This window comes from Hypoxylon trugodes (genome assembly GCF_022578975.1).
Source record: "Hypoxylon trugodes strain CBS 135444 unplaced genomic scaffold F4822scaffold_11, whole genome shotgun sequence".
NCBI classification, from domain to species: domain Eukaryota; kingdom Fungi; phylum Ascomycota; class Sordariomycetes; order Xylariales; family Hypoxylaceae; genus Hypoxylon; species Hypoxylon trugodes.
Window position 1 is genome coordinate 1,242,044 of NW_026250026.1, and position 18,877 is coordinate 1,260,920.

The 18,877-nt window shown below is 47.1% G+C and overlaps 7 protein-coding genes across 7 annotated transcripts; 3 read left to right on the forward strand and 4 right to left on the reverse strand.

The window, feature by feature from the left end:
- Positions 1–2,839: 2,839 nt before the first annotated feature.
- F4822DRAFT_440596 (uncharacterized protein) lies at positions 2,840–4,148 on the forward strand. Its single transcript, XM_051462765.1, has one exon. It carries the CDS (start codon positions 2,922–2,924, stop codon positions 3,651–3,653), a length of 732 nt encoding a protein of 243 aa, XP_051309344.1. The 5' UTR covers positions 2,840–2,921; the 3' UTR covers positions 3,654–4,148.
- Positions 4,149–4,624: 476 nt separating this feature from the next.
- F4822DRAFT_421048 (uncharacterized protein) lies at positions 4,625–7,235 on the reverse strand. Its single transcript, XM_051459756.1, has one exon. It carries the CDS (start codon positions 6,895–6,897, stop codon positions 4,915–4,917), a length of 1,983 nt encoding a protein of 660 aa, XP_051309345.1. The 5' UTR covers positions 6,898–7,235; the 3' UTR covers positions 4,625–4,914.
- Positions 7,236–7,353: 118 nt separating this feature from the next.
- Positions 7,354–10,552, forward strand: F4822DRAFT_81730 (tRNA synthetases class I (M)-domain-containing protein). Its single transcript, XM_051464023.1, has 8 exons — positions 7,354–7,934; positions 8,002–8,385; positions 8,441–8,756; positions 8,809–8,883; positions 8,937–9,063; positions 9,116–9,349; positions 9,406–9,639; positions 9,703–10,552. The coding sequence occupies exons 1-8, from the start codon at positions 7,809–7,811 to the stop codon at positions 10,235–10,237; spliced, it is 2,031 nt and encodes a 676-aa protein (XP_051309346.1). The 5' UTR covers positions 7,354–7,808; the 3' UTR covers positions 10,238–10,552.
- F4822DRAFT_440606 (uncharacterized protein) lies at positions 10,395–11,201 on the reverse strand (the record flags this gene model as incomplete). The annotated part of the gene is made up of 3 exons (XM_051462766.1): positions 10,395–10,727; positions 10,780–10,909; positions 10,986–11,201. 3 exons carry the CDS (start codon positions 11,199–11,201, stop codon positions 10,666–10,668), a joined length of 408 nt encoding a protein of 135 aa, XP_051309347.1. The 3' UTR covers positions 10,395–10,665.
- Positions 11,202–12,210: 1,009 nt separating this feature from the next.
- On the reverse strand, positions 12,211–12,997 carry F4822DRAFT_434685 (uncharacterized protein; the record flags this gene model as incomplete). Its single annotated transcript, XM_051462050.1, has 2 exons — positions 12,211–12,561; positions 12,623–12,997. The coding sequence occupies 2 exons, from the start codon at positions 12,995–12,997 to the stop codon at positions 12,211–12,213; spliced, it is 726 nt and encodes a 241-aa protein (XP_051309348.1).
- Positions 12,998–13,161: 164 nt separating this feature from the next.
- On the reverse strand, positions 13,162–15,645 carry F4822DRAFT_81891 (uncharacterized protein). Its single transcript, XM_051464024.1, has 5 exons — positions 15,208–15,645; positions 14,824–15,142; positions 14,203–14,770; positions 13,774–14,146; positions 13,162–13,713 (listed from the first exon to the last, which is right to left on the reverse strand). The coding sequence occupies exons 1-5, from the start codon at positions 15,405–15,407 to the stop codon at positions 13,236–13,238; spliced, it is 1,938 nt and encodes a 645-aa protein (XP_051309349.1). The 5' UTR covers positions 15,408–15,645; the 3' UTR covers positions 13,162–13,235.
- A 162-nt stretch (positions 15,646–15,807) lies between these two features.
- Positions 15,808–18,849, forward strand: F4822DRAFT_81905 (P-loop containing nucleoside triphosphate hydrolase protein). Its single transcript, XM_051464025.1, has 8 exons — positions 15,808–16,336; positions 16,426–17,038; positions 17,106–17,382; positions 17,447–17,633; positions 17,696–17,751; positions 17,817–18,020; positions 18,103–18,375; positions 18,449–18,849. Exons 1-8 carry the CDS (start codon positions 16,008–16,010, stop codon positions 18,649–18,651), a joined length of 2,142 nt encoding a protein of 713 aa, XP_051309350.1. The 5' UTR covers positions 15,808–16,007; the 3' UTR covers positions 18,652–18,849.
- The last annotated feature ends 28 nt before the right edge of the window (positions 18,850–18,877 follow it).

Genomic DNA, 18,877 nt, shown 5'->3' on the forward strand with positions numbered 1-18,877 from the left:
CCGAGAGCCCTTCTCTCGGGTGGACAAGATCATTGGTTCTATTCATGTTATATGGAATATTAGGCCATCGCTTCGCGAGAGGGCGTTTTGAAAAGTCCGAAGCTACCCTAAATACTTCCGCAAGAAGGATTGTGGTGGACAATCATTCTCATCAGGATGACAACATCGGGGTTCGTGGCATGCAAAAAAAGAATGATCTTCTATTCTGAGACAAGCCGATGTCTACCCCATATTCTAATTTTCGGAGCATGTCGGGGAACTAGCGCATCCGGAATCACCGGAATGAGCCCCATAGGTCACACTACGGATTGACCAAAATAAACGAGATAGATGTTGCGAAATCGCACGGCACAGTTAGGTATGCAAGTGGCGTAAGCGATTATACCAACATTTAAACCGCCAAATTCGTATTTCTTAAGATAAAATTCGACTCATAAGCTCTATCAACGAAGCAAAGACTGTCTTGCAGCGTATGATATAGGAAACCATAAATTACTCATAAGCAGCTCTGCTTATGTATGAATCCCAACATGAAAACCGAACACTCACGAAGAATTGCAAGAATACCTACCCAGGTAGATTGGCGCCCAAACAAATAAAAGCTGTAAGCACAAGCCGTTATCACCTAATAAAGTACCTAAGTAGTAATATGATTCGAATATTTACTCGAACAATACAGCCTGCCTTAGGCATGATGTCTCGTTCGCATCAAAGGATGGAGGTACATGATATCTAAACCCATATTTGATTGTTTTTAGCTGATCTATGCAGGAATCTGCGTGAGTCTTTGTTGCCAAAGAACACGATACAACGGAACCGTCATGTTTTTGTACAGCCTGGCAACTAGAATTCTAGTCTTAAATAGTGTCGCCATCTCCACTCGTCCTAAGCTCAAAAAGGCCTCGCTTCCTTCGCTCACTCTTTCCTTCAACATGTGGAGCTCAATTCTTGTTGAATGGGTGCTATCAAACAAAATAATGGACATTACCTACAGGCTATTAGGTACCCTTTCTATCAATATCTCTACTCAGGCGCTCATAAGTTATCTGATATCATCATACTATAGACAAAAAATGTATTACGTACCCTAAAATTACCTTTCGTAGATAGTAGTATATGACTTCCTATACTAAGTTTGACGCCGGCATAAAAGTCAGCATAATGAGTGTAATAACCCTATCGCGACTACATATTCCGCGGGAAATAAAATTAGACTCGCCCCCTTGATCGGAATTTTTGTTCACGTTTTGAGTTAGAGCGTCATACCGCCGATACGGGGATACCTACTTCAAATATACATACGGCATATAGTCCCCAAGTAGGAAGATATATTAATTAAAGAGAAGTCTGAACCTGACGTCGAGTAATGCTATAGATGGTATTCTATATAGTGATTTAGCTAATACAAGTATTTTTTTAAGGTAGTATCTCATTTACACTAGCCACCATCCTCGTCATGATTAACCCCCGCTATGATAGCTACATCTAGGAGATCTGCTAGGGAAAGGGGTACCCGATCGCGGTGCGCGTGTTCCGGGAAGCCCCCGGTTAGCTCCGGTATCCACTATCCTCCTAAAGATCTGTGTAACGCGAGGTAGTGGCTAGCACTTGCGGTAGAAGGTAATAGAACTACTATACCAGTGTTCCATTGCGGGAAGGTTTCGGTCCGGGAAGAACCCTGCTGAAGGAGCTATAGGTACAGCTATAACACTAAACCCACATATCTATCCCCCGTGTGCGTACCTGCCCGGATAGGAGGTAAGCATGGTTTAGCGGCCGGACCTTTAGATCGGACGGAGATTGCGGGCTACGGGGAAGGCGCCGTATGCCCATGACCCCTGGAGACAGCCTCACCTGTTGTTTGCAACCCCCTCTTTCGCACCTTCTCCCTGCTGTTTGGCAACTCAAGCCTTGCCCGCGCCGTGTAGTGCCTGCCATTTGGCCTTGGACTCCTAATAAACGGTCCGTGCTGTGGAGCCGGCTTGCGATTCCTTTCCTATATAAAGTCGACCTTCTCAATCAAAAGTTCTGAACCTAACCTTTCTTAATCGCTTTCACTAAGATTCTTCTCATCTTCCAAAGTCTTTTCACTACATCCTGGTGACTCAATATTCCTCATTGTCCTTTGAGCACTCAGCATTCACAGTCCTTCCAGCCCTTGCACAATCTATCACGCACTCCGACCGTGAGCTTTGCTTGTAGTGTACACTCCGAAAGAAGCCATACTCTATGGTAAGTATTCTTTCGTTATAAGCTAGTGATCATCGACCCAATTGACCATGTCGCTGACACCACAATTATTAGAACATGTCTTCGCCCAACTCCTACCCCAATGTCGCGCCCGTCCAAGAGATGGTTCCCGCACCCCATCAACCCCCGTATGTCCAGCGAGTATTCTCCAATGCACCCTGCTTAACGGGGTATTGGACATGTCCTCGCCGGTACTGTTACGAGCATGGCAGACAAGGTACCGGCATGTCATGGATCCGAATCCCACACCAGACCACACCATACAATCCGAGAAATCCTCGACAAGTGTGTCAATTGGAAGACTGCCCGCTACACCATCCTTGGAAGGCAGTGTGCCACATCGTGAAGCATGAAGAATTAGACCTTCAGCTTGAGGAAGTGGAGCGCTTGGCTGCGCGTGGCAAGCTTGTCGAGGGTGGATTGGTTAAGCCTTCAAGGGAATATGTAGTGTCGTGCCTTTATGAGGTATGTTTACCGGTTTTTAATATCTCGTCGGCGATTGATTGACTGATGGTGAATAGGACTACGTCGATACCAGCAGAAGGGTGGCGGATCTATCTGAGCTTGTGGCTACCCCTGTCGTCGAATCTTCGCACGAGGAAATCGTAGAAGCCGAATGTCGCACCGTTATTATTGACGGATTAGAACCGTCTACGTATATCTTCGACATAATGACAAAAGTCCGATGCGGACAAGTCATTCGGGTCACCACGGTGTCGAGCCCGGCACCTCTCGGCCGCACGGCGATCGTTGAATTTGTCTCGGGGTCTGATGCTTTAACATATGCCGAGTATATGAGGTTTCATGCTACCGATGTGTTCGGTCCTGGCGTCCGTGTCTTTCTCGCGAACACGAAGTCATACCCAATGGCGACCGAGACGCAATGCGATATTGAAAACGGCTTCACCCGATTGCTCGTCTTGTTCGACGCGCTGCGTCGCTCCCCTCAGGCCTTCCTGGACGATTTCCAGTCATTCTACCGGGACCCGCGGGAAGTGCTAGAAGACGTGTGGATGGGCGAGCACGGATTGATGTTCGTCTTATTCAAAGACATAAAGTTCGCCAGTCGCTTCTACAAAGGTTCGATCTGGCGCCATGAATACTTCGAGCGACAAGATTGGGTGTCGAATCCACACGGGTTTGCTAAGGACCCATGCGATAACCCCATAGACCCGTTCGATGGCTTCCAACCTGCTCGGGGATCGAACACGAGCGTATTTTCAGAGTGGATTTTGTCGAAAGAGTATATCGCAGGATTGAAGGAGGCCGGGATACTCCCCGAGAACGTCGATTCGAATGTCCGCAATCTGGACATCGAGACCTTGGGAGATCCCAACGAGTTCTTGGTGTGGACCAATCAAAATCCCGAAGTCGTGGCTGCGAGGGAAATTCCGGAGGAGTAGGAAACTCCGGAACCCCAAAGCCACAAGAGGACCCCACCATACCAGTCTCAGATGAATTTCGTCCCTTTTCCCTACGAAGACTTTGATGACCTTGCGGATACTTCCTTAATTGACCTACAGCCCAAGCATGCTGTCTCTAGTCTGGAAGGAGTCTTAATAGATCTTGGCTTAGACTCCGAAGAGGAAGACCAAAATACCCCCGTTGTATCCTCCCCAAAACAGTTCATAACACCACCCGGCGATGTGCCGTACAACACACCGGAGAGCCAACTCCCGCTCGAGCGTAGCCCTGTTGCCTCTAAGCTGGGTTTCCCTTTAAATGGGACCCCAGAAGTGCGACGACATCGTCCTGCCAAAATTGCGATCAGGCTTTACCGCAACGGCCTTCGTCTGCCCACTAGTAGCCCAACCCTTTGTCAAAAGGACGACGATGAGGGTTGGTGCACCACTGACGGGGAATCGGAGAATGGCGAGCTAGGTGATGATGAATGGTGATAATACCCATTCACCTATATACTACTCGAGTGGAATAAGAGTGAGTGTCTGAATCCCTTTAACCATTGTTGTTAGTACTAATATCTCTCAGTGCAGAATTGCTACCCGCTCTGCGAATTTCCTTTTTTTGTTAGGTTTTCACAAGACACGGCTTGCTTTTAGAATTTCACCTGTTCCTTTATTCCCGTCGCGGCTTTGGAGTGGGGTACATTACACGTCGTCGGTTTTAACCGAATGTGCTCTCATAGATGACGGGGATCTCATGGGAGGGAAATTCTATGGGTCAGCTTGCATCGGCGTTTGGGGGGAGGCGTTTATGATCTGGGCAGGACATCTTAAAGATTGATGGGAAGATGTAGATTAATTCTACCCAAGAACCACCAAATTTCGCGAGTGGTTTTCTGAATTTAGATTCGCGTCCTGGCATATTTCCTTCCTATAACTTGCGATTCAGTAGTCTTACGACTTTATGCCCTTTCGCTATAATTAATAAGACGGGGGGTATTTGATCAACTTTGGTAAAATTATTCATTGGTATCAAGGCTTCGATGCTTCTAATTCGAGCTCTAGCAGATACGTTAGTAATCTAAGTAAGTGTTTGAGAACTGATTACCTAGGAAGACCAAGATATTCATGCCCGTAGCTCGTATTCCATCATGCATATTGGGGATTTTTTCCCCTTGAATCTCTCGTCCACTCCTCCAATAGCGCGTAGCTACTCCAGCAACATAACGAACGCAGAATTGCGTTCTACTCTTAGTATATATCATAATCGGCCCCCTTTTCCAGTAGTCGGACTGCGTTGAATGGCGGCGGCGAGGTCTCTCATAAAGGCCGTACCTATTGCCTCTGGCCTGGGTCTCAGTTTCGATTTAGCCGAGGTGGGGGCGACGACGAGCATCTCCTCTTCTCCATCATCCTCACCGTCCGCGTATCCATTACCACCACGACCATTAACGTGAGACTCTCCATCGTGGTCCACATTATTTCGCAGCCCCTCTAAATCTGCTTCATCACCTGCAAACGCTTCGGCTACGCTCGAGTACTTCCTCTTTAAAGTAAAGGGATGCTGTGCTGATGCTTTTGTAGGCGTTCGGGCGTGGTAACTCTGGTTCGGGGACGCCGTCTTCCGACGAGCTGTTTTTCTCTTTAGGTATGGTTGAATTAATCCCGGAGGTATGTTTTCCTCGGGCTCCCAAGTAGGGTTCTGATCTGGTGGCCAATCGCCCTCCCAGCGCACTTTGTAGTGGCGCACCCGCACACCATCGACGTTAATAATTTTATCGCCTTCAAGCCGTTCTACTACCCATACCTGGCCTTGTTCTTTCTCTTTTTCCTTCAATTTTGGGGTTTTATCTGCGCGCGAAGATCGCACCTGTTTTGTTCCATTGCTCCGGCCGGCAAGTGGCGACTCCGCTGGCATGTCACCAAGTGATAGTGATACTGCCGAGGGCCACTTACCTAAGCTTCGTCCTGCAGGTGTGAAGCCGTAGTGTTGGAGTGTGGATTGTATGGACGGAGCAGATGCGGGAGGTTCGCCTTTCTTTGTGGTGGGGTGGGGCCATGAAGGAATTGGGACTGGAGTTATAGATTGCTTCGCATTGGCAGATTTTGCCTGAGAAACCCCCTTGGCCGATTCTAATGACGTGGGAATTGGGATAGGCGTTTTGGAATGTTTCTTATTAGGTGGCTTGGAGTTGGGTATCGTTGTATTTGAGGCAAATGGTGAAGGTACTGGAACAGGTGTCATGTGTAATCGGTTATTCTCTTGTTGTTTAGATTGTTCTGCGATTGAGGGTTGCTTGGACGATGGTTGGGGTGGAAACTGCTTGCTCGATCGAAGCGGCTCGGGGACTGGGACGTGACTTGTGGTAGACTTGAACGCAAGATTGCCATTAGCACGCTTCATCAATGTCGGATCCTTATTAAGCCATAGTGTTCTAGCATACGGTCTGATTTCGGGGCCTGACGATATGGTCTCAGGGATGTTATGTGGTGTTATGTCATCATCCTCATCGTCACCATCTACGTCCATGGCCTCGGCGAGATTATCACCATAGCCGCATAGTTGTTTGAATATTGCGCCATCAGGGTCCTCCTCCTCAATTTCTTCTTCAACGTCGGTCACGAGCTCCCCCGCTGGTTTCTTTTGGGGAGTGGATAAGGACGGTCCTGATCTGCTCGCGGGGGGTAGTTCTACTTCGATCTTTTGGGAACCGCCGATGCTCGCTCGTTTTGCAAGGTGGCGCGCTTGAAGCTCTGCCTTGCTTGGCCGACCACGCCTCTTCTGACTGGAATTTGTTGGCGTACTCGGTCGCGTTGATGTACTTGTCGCGCTCGTAGATTTTGCTGCTTTCTTTTTCTTAGCTGCCAACTCTGCCTTGCGATTCTTCTCCGCTTCTTGTCTCTCTATTTCCTCGTCTCTTTCAAGTAGGTCCCTATACTCGAAATCTTCTACCTCTCGGGGTGAAACATATTCATGCACTTTTGTCGCAAGGATAGTCGCGCGCGCGGCAGGTAGGTCTCGCCAACCCACGACATAGTACATCTGCAACTTCGGTTTGCCATTAGCAGTTATGTCGGGTAGAACGCGCTTGTCGATTATAAACGCGTCTGAATCATTTTCGGGGACGATTCTAAGAGGAGCTAGCGGAGGACCATCGCCAGGTCTGTACGGTCGAGGTTTCGAGGGTAAAGATATTTGGACCCGCGTTTTAGGCTTAGGAGTCGGTTTCGGTTTCGGTTCCATGAAGGCAATTCGGATGTGTTCCGCATGGGAACAACCCGAGGGGAGGAGGATCTGTTAACAGTACTGATGATAGATCGCGCAACTTCTCCAGGGTAGCTGGGCTGGGTACGGTCGGGGGTTATTCATAAGTAGCTGGGCGCAACTAGCGCAGATCTGAATAGATTCATGAACAAAAACATTATGGGCTTTCCGCTAAACCAGAGACGGATATTAGCCCTTCGATTTAAGGAATTCAAAGCCAAACTGGCGGATTGGGCAGTCTTTGTTTCAATAAGTTTGTCTGTCTTCAAATATTTTAGGGTAATTAATAATAATCTCTAAAACTATCCGCCCGTACTGTACAGTGCTGTACTTACAAGGGAAAGACACTGAAATGTGTCGGACCTACCCTGCCAACTTTGACAGGGTTAGCCTGAAGCTAGCCCGTTATAAGCAATCGTTACTTCTAACAATAGGGCTATTACAACACCTAAAATTAAACCTTGTAACCTCCAAACTTAACTAAGGGACATAATCAATTGTAATAACGATTGGAAGTAACGAATAACGTCGACCTTTTTAATTCATTATAGCGCCAACTTAGATACAATTAAGGTTCCAGCGATCCACCAATGTCCTTCGTACCTGCTTCGGCAATTTGGTATTATAGTAAATGCAGTAACGTAACTCCGTCCACCGCCTTCCGTTTCCGTCCCGAGCCGTTTTCTGCCAAGGTTGTGTCATTTTTGTGACTCAAGTGCCCCTCCCCCTCCATCTCGACATTTTTGACATATCTGACATACAACACGCCCTATTGTCGACCCATTTAGCATTTAAATTTCGTGTTAAAATCTTCGCGACTTTCCGTCTATATAGGAAAGGGATTGTGAAGTAACTCTCAAATACGTCGCAGCGCAAGCGAAATTGCGATCATGAGCGAGTCACAACCGAAACCGTCTTTGCTACCCGAGGCGGGTAAGCAAAGCATTTTGATCACTAGTGCCCTACCCTACGCCAACAACGTTCCTCATCTTGGCAACATCATTGGCAGTGTTCTTGTAAGTAAATATAAAAGTGATACCCGATACCAAATCAATGCGATATCTAACACGTTAATGTATGTAGTCAGCGGACGTGTTTGCTCGTTTCTGTAGAGCACGAGGCCTTCCGACCCTCTACGTTTGCGGTACCGACGAATATGGTACAGCTACCGAAACACAAGCACTTGCCGAGGGTGTAGATCCAGCTACACTATGCGCCAAATACAATGCTATCCATCGAGATATCTACTCTTGGTTCAAGATCGATTTCGATATCTTCGGCCGCACTCCCACTCCCCAGCATACCGAGATCGTGCAGGAGATATTCAGCCGGCTATGGGAGAATGGCTTCATTGAGGAACGAGAAACCGAACAAGCCTATTGCCCGGCCCACTCGTCTTTCTTAGCCGATCGCTTCGTCGAAGGCGAGTGTAGTCTGTGCCACGCGCCCGGAGCACGTGGAGACCAGGTAGACACTACATTCTCGTTATTGCTACCACACATAGTGCTAATATCTTCAAAAGTGCGACGCATGCGGAAATCTTTTAGACCCTCTAGAGCCTGTCGAGGACACCAAAGCGGAATCGGGAGAAGACAGGAAAGCCACTGGCTGGCTTATCAACCCTCGGTGCAAACTCGATGGCGCGGCACCGGAAAGACGAAGAACGAAGCATCTTTATCTTCGCCTAGATGCCCTGCAACCCGAAGTCAAATCCTGGCTTGATAACGCTAGTAACAGCAAGGATTGGAGCTCTAATGCCACAGCCATCACTCAATCGTGGATCCATGATGGGTTGAAGCCACGTAGTATTACGAGAGACCTGAAATGGGGTGTACCAGGTGAGACTTACCCCTATTGGGATGAGAAATACGTTAACCCAATGTCTTTCAGTTCCTACGGGCCTGCCTGGTTTATCGGGAGGCGATTATGATGGAAAAGTCTTCTATGTTTGGTTCGATGCCTGCAGTAAGTTATATCGAATGCGCCACGTTTTTGTGAATATGATTTAACGTAAATAGTTGGTTACCCTTCGATTACCAAGTGTTATACCGATAGGGACGACACGACTAGCAAAAATTGGGAACGATGGTGGAAGAACCCAGAAGATGTCTCTCTGTACCAATTCATGGGCAAAGACAACGTCCCGTATGTTATTAGATACCAATTGAGCTGGAGGATTACTAACCCCTACGATCAGGTTCCATAGCATCATCTTCCCCGCATCCCAGCTAGGTACCCGAGAGAAATGGACTCAAGTTACCAAGTTGTCTACTACGGAATACCTTAATTATGAAGGTGGAAAGTTTAGCAAGTCAAAGAATGTTGGTGTTTTCGGCAATAGCGCCAAGGACACTGGTGTTCCCGTCGACGTATGGAGATATTACTTGCTCTCGAGACGCCCAGAAACCAGCGATTCGGAGTTTAGTTGGCGGTAAGCCACTTTCTCATTTTCTACCCTCACTGAAGCTAATCACACTGGTCGCACAGAGAATTTGTTGATGCCAACAACAACGATTTGCTAAAGAACCTCGGCAACTTCTGTAATCGTGTTGTCAAATTCGCTCACGCGAAATTGAACGCCGTGGTACCCGACTATCGCACTTACAAAGATCCCACTGGCTCATTAGAGCAGCATAAGGAGGAAGCCAACAGCTTGCTTCAAACTTACATCGCAAACCTCAAGGCTACTAAACTCCGAGCCGGTCTCTCTACAATTCTCAGGTACGTACTCCGAATTAACCGAGTTCTTGTCTTCCGAGCACTAACATAGCATTTCGCAATTAGCATATCCGGATTAGGTAATAAACTGCTGCAGGATAACAAGCTGAGTAATCAGCTTCTCTCCGAAGATCCAGAGCGCTGCAATGCCGTCGTCGGTGTGGCCTTAAACCAACTTCACCTTCTCGCAAGCCTTTTATTCCCATACATGCCAGAGACAGCCGAAGGTATTCTCCACCAACTTGGCGTTCAAGGCTCCGGCAATGATAGGTTCTTAATCCCCGACACATGGACAGCCGACGCCATCCCAGCAGGACAGGCCCTCGGAGAACCAAAACTACTTTTCTCTCTCATTCCATCCGAGAAGGCCGATGAATGGCGTGAGGCCTTCGGTGGAGAAGAGCTTCGAAAGCAAAAGCAAATTGAATTAGAGAAAGCTGCAGCTAAGAAGGCAGCGAAAGAGAAGGAGAAGGAGCGGAAGCGACTCAAGAAATTGGGTCTCGCCGCTGGTGCCGGCAGTGAATCATCAAAGGTGCCAACAGAACAATTACAGAACCTAAGCGTAGCGGATAGCGCTGGAGGTCAGGACTCATCAAAATAAAAGAAAGCCTAAGCTCACCATTAAATTGTTTCCGCATGGATTGGATGTTGTTGATAGGGCGCTAGTATAAAGGTTTCTGCAGAGACACCTTCGGTTGATTTGGCGATGCGGTTGACGCATAGATCTGCGAAGAATTCGCTAAAAAATAGGGCTAGGATCTTCAAAATGAAACAGTCGGTTCTGTTTTTTCTTCATATGCCCCAAAATCTTCAAGTAATATCTTCGGAACTTCGCCACAGTTGCAGCCCGGTCAGTGTAATGACAAGATTAACCTAACACCTTTTTTTCATTTATGCATATATACATTGACATTTATGTACAGGCTCGTAATCTCGTCCGCTGATTACCTCTTAATCACAAGGCCATCCTATCATTTATATCAAACGTCGCGTATTTACAGCTTCCTCAGCGATCGAGGAGCCGCTCCTCTAGCACGCATATTGGCAACACGTCAAGGTCCCGTCAATATTACCGAGGTGTTCGGCAGCACCTAGTCTCCCAATTAGCAACCAGGTTATAGCTTCTAGCCTAAATATACTTACGTAAGTTCACTTCAACTCCCTCGTGGCCGTTACAATTGCAGATCATAATCTTGCAGATGGCCTCCCATTCATCTACCAGACGGTCTTCGAGGTAGCAGTTATTGCACGATGCGCCGAAGTTTGAGCCTAGCTGTTTACCAAATTTAGTCAGCGCCCATCACGGGAAGATTCCATTTATGAAATAGCCCGGAAGCGCAATCACTTACATTGAAGATGCTGTTGCTTGAAGAGTCATAGCCGAAGCAAGTATTCAAGTCGAAAGTGTTGGGGACAGAGTTTCCTTTCTTGTCGTTACAGTTTGCTGTTAGGACTTCGTTGCTTGGGTCCAGAACCAGGTCCGAACAGGTCTTGTCAGCGTATAGGGCTGAGGCGCCACTGATGAGAACGGCTACTGCAGTCGTGGCTACGGCGATGAACTTCATGTTGAGTAAATTGGGCTCGATCGTTATCGCAACTTCTTGTAACAAAAGAGGGTCGCTTTGCCTAATATAGCCAACAAAGGGAGACCATAGAACTTAAGAACCAATTTATGTGATGAATGCATGTTCTTCATAGTCGAAGCCTATACACAAAATGGCACCGGCATGGACGATGACCCCTAACCCAAATAGGAACCTACCAGGTGCTGGATGGAAATATAGCTGAATAATCGATTCACTGTCATCACTAAAATTCCGAACCTTCTTATTTCAGATATAATGGCCGTTTTAACTGGCTGGGCACCGATCCCTAACAGTCCCACTTATGTAACATGACTTACACCCGGATACTACGTTTCTAAGTAATAATAACTTTATATTTACCACATAGCTCCATTCTAGACTGTTTCCCTCTAAACCTCGGAGAGATTCTGTCTTGGCGCGGCAATACTTAGCGAGCTGAGATCCTCGACCACTCGTCACGGATCTTCCCATAGCCGTTCATGCCCTAGTCAATGAGCGTCCTGGGAACGAATCCGACGGTCAAATATGCTTAATTCAGCCCAGTTCCCGCTGGAACCGGGGTGGAAGCCTCGGTTTGCTTCTCTTGGCTTTTCTCGATAAGATGAAGGCATCGGAATCCTTCCCGATAGCCTTCCGACAGCCTTAAGGACAGATCAGGCCAGATCACAGCCAGACTTGAGGTTATCGCGCGCTATACACCTCAGGTCCTGGCAAATTGAATGGCATGGCCCTGCTGCGCTGCCCTAGAACCTCCTTATACATGCTTGGTCATGATGAGTCCCACCATGAGAATCGTAGTTCTAGTATTCGCTAAGAGAAGGAACTGTGCAATTATCTTCAAAAGCAATGGTAATTCATATATACTAAGCGAAGTGTAGAGCTAGCTAGCTGCTGGGTGCCTAGAAACCAAAGGTACTATAGTCATTTTTATATACATAGTAGATTGCGCTGGGGACTTTCGAGATTGTGGGTTGGAATAATATGTACACTATGGCGACTTTCCACCATACGGTTTAATCGCCTCAAAATCCGGGAACTTGGTGAATAAATCTCGGACTTTATCAATTGGTGCTGTCATGAACGCGACAGCTGTCTCGAACGGCGGCTTATTCGGAGCACCGGGATGACTGCGCGTCGGCGAAAACCACTTCGTTTTCTCGAATTTCTGACACAGTTCCTTGGATCGTGTTAGACCCAGCGCGTCTTCCAGCTTAACGAGATCGCCTTCTTCCGCTTCCTTGATATGGCGCTTTAGGTCTTGAAAGAGATCTTCTAGTGTAGGGAGGAACTTCTTATCGCCGGGTTTGAGCTTCTGAAATTCGTAGAGCTTTTCTTTTACCTGATTTGCATATTAGCCATGTTTTCCTATTATGTGCAGGGATATTGGTGAGTTCCAGTACCCTCTGGTGATCCGCGCGGACCTTGTCCGCCCTCTGCTTTCCATCCGACATGGCCTCTTCTAAGGCTGGATATACAACGATTTCCTCTGCCACAGATAACCGAGCCAACTCCCAAATAAAGGCATTTTGGAACCTCCTTTGCTCGTCATGGTCTTTGGATTTTTTTATTCGATTATAAAAGTCTTGTAGCTCATCGTGGTCCTGTTGAATAGCCTGACTGATCTTAAAAATCTGGCTATGTTCGAGAGATTCTGCCCTGTTTCCTGGGAAATGATGCTCCCCAAACGCGCGTCTCGAAATGCGCGACGAGGTTGGACCGTAAGCTCTCGCCGCCGGTCGCACAGCGCGAACAAAACGAATTGGCTGACGATACATTTTCCCTTATTTTGAGAGGTTTTATGCGCAAGAGATGTATTCGCTCGAATCGGAACTATTTATTTATAATGAACAAATGTATGATTATATCTCCGCGTCATGGTTACGTCTTCGGCGATATGTGGGGAACGTGGTGATGCTTACCCCTTTTTTTGTAGATCCGGGGCGGGCCGAGAAGCACGCCATTCCAGCAACAAATCCGGGGAATAGGAGCGCATTACCTCCTGGAAAATCTCATTTATTCCTGTATACCCCAAGAATTATTTCGGCCCAATCCCCATGAGTCGACTCTCAGGTCAGTCATTTCAATCGCCATCGTTTCAGTGGATTCTAGCTCCCTCCTTAGGCAAGCTGAACGCCCTGTTGTAGTAAACAAGCATTGAAGTTGACTTCCCCTTATCGTTTGGATCAATTCCTCAAGATAAGGCTCTGTATCACGGTCACCCAACCATTGAAACCCATCAATAACGCAGAGAATGGTGCCTGGCATAAGAGCTAATAAATCTCGAAATAAATTCAGCATCTGCGACCAGCATAAAATCGACCCATCAATTGAACGCAATCGGCTCGAGGAGAAATCTGTCGCGGAATCGAACTTCGGAAGCAAGAGTTCTATCATCTGTCGCAACAAGGCGCATAGTAGAGATACGCATGATTGAGCTTCGCGTGTATCATTTCCAGGCCTTAAACGTTCTCCGCGACGGATCTCACAACAGCTAAAGGGGGATAAGTCAGTAAATTCCAAATACAAAAGTTGTCAACTTCGCAGAACTTACTATGAGAGAACTGGAATATTAGATTGCTCGGATAAATCCATGACCTTGTTAGCTAACATAGTGATAGGGTTATCAATGTCATCGGCCTCAATAGGCGGTCCCTCCAGCCAAAGTAAGTGGGAGGATTTATCCTTCATCCACTCACTCAGCCGCCTCAAGGACTCGGGATTAATTTTGGTCGGGTTAAAATAATCTCCACCCACTCTCACTCGATCCCGATGGAAGAAGTCTTCCAGATGTTTAGAATTTAATATGATCTCCTCTAATATCCACTCGGTGGAGCTAGGTGAGTTAGCCCTTGAAGGCGAGGCGAACCCCTGAAATTGTTGTGGTGAAGCAAGTAGCTGGACGAAAGGGAACCCTGGCGGCAAATCTTCGACGAAAGCATTAGCAAATTCCCCTAAAACGGAACATAAAATAGCTGCTTACCGCCATTGGTGGATCGCATGTCCCCAATCCATACCATCGCTTTATCCTGAAGCATGCTAGTGAGACGATCTGCGAGTTGCTTAAACTGTTGACCGTCCTCTCTTAGGAGTTGCCTCTCTTTTCGCCCTTCCGAAAGCTCCCTCTCGATTTTCTCCGCCATATATACCATCTCAGCATGTCGTCTTTCGTCGCCGGTCAATCCTAGCCTAACATCCCGCGCTAGTTCCTCGACATTCAACCTAGTTACCCGTTGCTCTGCATGGGAACTTTGGTTAGCCAAGTTTCGAATCATATCGGACTTGCGCCGAATCGTTTCGATTTGGTTCTCAAATTTCTTGTAGAAGTTTTCGTTGAATGAGTCTAACAATCTCTTCCGCCTTTTCTCGGTTATCCAATCCATGGTGTCAGAAAGGAACACAAAGACGTGCGCATAGAAATCCGCAACCAATTCCATCATGGCTTTAGTTCTGAACAATTGCAGCTCCGATCTGCATTCGAGAATGTACTCGCTAATGTGGCACAACGCCTCCGAAAGGCCCTCGGCAATACGCTCATGGTTAACACTGGCCTACTTCGCATTAGTGAATGCTATAAGAGTCCTTGATTAGGGTCTCGGCTTACCCTTATGATGACGTTCAAAGTTCCCGCGAATATTGAGACGTACTCACTGCCTTCAGGGATTAACTCCAGCATCGACTTATGTGAGTCTACTGTGCCACAGAACTTATGAAACATATTCATTGCTTTTCCACGGCGACTATTGTCTCTCTTTGCTTTCGATGTTGCCGCGATTTCTTGGACGAGCTCGACTACACCTTGCATAGTAGGCTCGGATCTTCCTATATCCAGGCGATCTTCGCTAGAGCTGTTCCTAAGAAAAGGGGCCCATTTCTCGCGGAGTTTATTCGACTCGACAGTAATAACCTTGGTAATAGGGTCTCTACTCAGCAGAAGGCCCCGTTAGTTGCAGGTATGGGTGTTTGGGGCATGGCGTAGTTATCTTACTGCTCGCTTGCAGGCGCTTCCCAGGACTCGAAAAATATGCGCCATGGATTCATCAAGTCTCTTGAGTCTGATTGGCCTTGGCTCAGAACATGACCTAATACTTGATTGTTATGGCCATAAGGAAGCCGTCCCTCAACATCTCCACTGTACATCCTGACGAGCCTCCTAGATTCCCTAACATCATCCGTAGAGGTCGCCATTGGAGATTATTTCGATGCTCGTCTCGCATATATTTCTATAGCCTTAGGACTGAGACCCTGACCCGTCACACTTTCGAATGAGTCAGGATACCTCGAAACCGAAATCATTAGGTAAAATACACTCGCAATTCATACACAGAAGTCTTAATAAGGCTCTATGGCTAGCAGCTTTAATTACTCGAGTAAACGGACTTTAGATGTTCTATTCTATTATGGTACAATAAATGGTTCATACGCTAATAGGCGTAGTATAAGGGAACTCGAAAAACCCCCGCGGGGAGCTCCAAAAAGAACGCCTCAGCTGGAGTCAGCCTGCATATACTCATACCAATAGCCAATAAAATAACAGAAATATGTTTCACTGCAGGCTACTATAGAAGCATGGATCCCATTCCTTGGTGGTTATGTCATTGGCTGGAAGTGCTATGGCGCCCCGTAATAACTACGACGTGACGATGGGGGCCAAATCTTAAGTAATATGCTGGCTCCCGAGGCTCTGGCGTTTCGGAGGGAAGAAGAAGTTTTCGTCGATCCTCGCGTCGGTGGCGCTCAACTTTATAATTACGATTTACTCCGAGAATCATCTATCTGAGAGCCTGAATGGACGCCACCACGAACCAGGACTCGAAATCCGAGAATAAAACTCCGAGCGGGGGCTGGATTAGATACAGGGTGGAGCACCGAGACCGTGATACCAACCAAATATTAGGCCAATACAACACCTCGGGGCTTGAAACAGATGATATTGAGGTTGGACACGACGGTCCGGCCTTTGATGTGGTCACCACGTTCAGAGTGGCGCCGCCACTAGCACCCCCGCCTACAGCAGGAGCTTCATCTCGGCCGTCCCACCTATCCCCTCCAAGTTATTCTCTCCACCTACACTCTCCCGCCATCATAAACGCTCTTCAAAGCGTGGTCCAGTACTAGTATGTGGTACCGAGGTGTTATGCTCAGAATATGCGCAAATACCTCAGTTAATCAAGCAACGACGGTTACTAACCTCCCGTCTTGGTAGTCCTTCTCAAGATCTCACAGGTAATATCATAGTCGATTGGCCATACGCAATCTTAGTCCACCACTACGATGAACTCACCAAATTCCGCGACGATGCCTCGCTTAAAAATGAAAATGACCTTTGCGTTCGAGAAATCAGGGCTTATGATCATATCGGTCTGCTCCTCAAATTCCTCGACGACACCATCATGCCAGACGTACTAGCCGAGAAGGAACGTAATAATAAAGGTTTCTATACATTCGAATACGCTTGGGTCGGCTTTAAACCCGGCGTCACGGAACTAGGCCAATGGGTGGAAACGAATGACCTACAGCCGCGAGTGATACATTCGGTTGCTGGTGGTGTGTTCGAATATCCTCGAGTACCTTGGACAATTTTCTTTTGGGACATGCGATACGAGGGTGAATATCTTGGAAGATACCTAGGAAGCACCATCATTGAGAAATTTGACGGACAGGGTGATTGGAAGCATGTGAAGATAGATGATTTAACTGGGGGCGACCTCCCCGAAGAAGTCGCGATCAATTTGAAGTATGGGGAGATGTATTGGAATCTGCTGCGAAAGCAATGTAGGCATTACAAAGGGAAGACTCAAAAATTTCCCTATAACGAGGTACAGTACAATGCATTCCAGTCATCCAGCGCCAATGAGCTAAACAAGCAAAACTTACACGATATAGATCGACGGTCTAGTGATGGCGGACCTGAAAAGCTACTACGAGGAGGGAAATGCTCCGCCAACCTTAATGAATACCAAAGACTGTCGCAACTGGACATCGGATTGCAAGTGTTCGGTGTGTAAGAGTAGGAACGCACAAGAGACTACTAAGCAGGTGGTATCACTTTTTGAGGATTATAACTGGATCACGGTCGAGACAACTGAGAAACTTACGCCTCATCAATACATCCTTTGCCATTACGAAATAATGGCCTTTGTGTTCAAAACCCGCACATGGGGTGAGTTAGAATACTTGTCTCGTCCTAGATTTTGCCCGAGCACCTTGGCTAACTTCTAAGTAAGAACTCTTGCATGTGCGCGACTTTGCCGAACCACAATTCGACGAGAACCTAATAGACCATTTGGTGATGGATCCTCAACGAAAGCGGACGATAAAATCATTAGCGAAGAGCTTTGCTCGTTTGAATAAGCATGGAGATACATTGACACGTAACCCATGGGCCGCGGACTTTGTAGAAGGCAAGGGGCAGTACGTACTTAAGGGTTCCCAAGCAGCAATTATTCAGGGGTACTGATACGTCTTTTGGACAGTGGTCTCATCCTCTTACTACACGGTAAACCGGGTGTAGGCAAAACGTGTACAGCCGGTAAGCATAACCCCAGCCCCTGTCTCGCGAACTCGACTAAACCCCGCTAACAACCCCTTTCTCAGAGTGTATCGCAGCGTTTACCAAGCGTCCTTTGATGGTATTGACATCTAGCGACATAGGGACAGATCCCTCAACTGTTGAGATTAACCTTACAAAGCATTTCAAAACCGCAAAGAGTTGGGGAGCGGTTCTTTTAATTGACGAGGCCGACGTTTTTATGGAGCGCCGCTCAACAGCTGATTTAGTAAGGAATAGTTTAGTAGCTGGTACGTCGTCAATTATATGCCGCTCGAGTCCCTCGGAAAACGAGGTTAATCACGTACTAATCGGTGACATTCAATGTGTTAGGGTTCCTCCGCGCCCTCGAATTCTACGATGGTATACTATTCCTTACCACCAACAGAGTTGGGCTCTTCGACGATGCGTTTGTCTCAAGGGTCCATCTCCAACTATATTATCCCGACTTCGACGACGACCAGAGGCGACAGGTCTGGCAGACCTTTATCGACAAACTCGCCAAGGAACGCGGAGACTACATGCGACTTAACGTTGATGCGAAGGACTATATCCGTGGTGCGGAAATGCGGGCGCTAAAGTGGAACGGGCGAGAAATTAGAAACGGTAAGTCATTAGCGGATTGTGTACAACAAAATCCCCCTATTTTCGCTAGTGCTAACCAGTTTCTTCAACATAGCATTCCAAACGGCCGTTTCATTAGCCGAGTACGATGCCGAAAAAGGCGAAGACGGGAAGATTCTGGTCACGGATGAACACCTTCGAGCTGTTGTCGAACTCTCTAGAGACTTCAAAAACTACCTAAACGAGCTTCATAAGGGCGATGAAGGGAAACGAGCCGAGCGAAAGTACGAGCGTTTGGATTCATATGATAGAAGTTAAATTTGAGAGTTGGTTGAACATCTAATAATACAATATCAATGAACTGTCACTTGCCTCTAGCTACCCTCAGCGGCATACAGATCACGAAGATAAATGTATGGGTGTGTATATGGATATACTATACGTACTGATGGCCAACAATAGAGTACATTAGATTGATATTGTAACTAGATCAACCCATTTTAGGGATACAGCCCAAGTACCTATGAAATAAAACGTCATAACT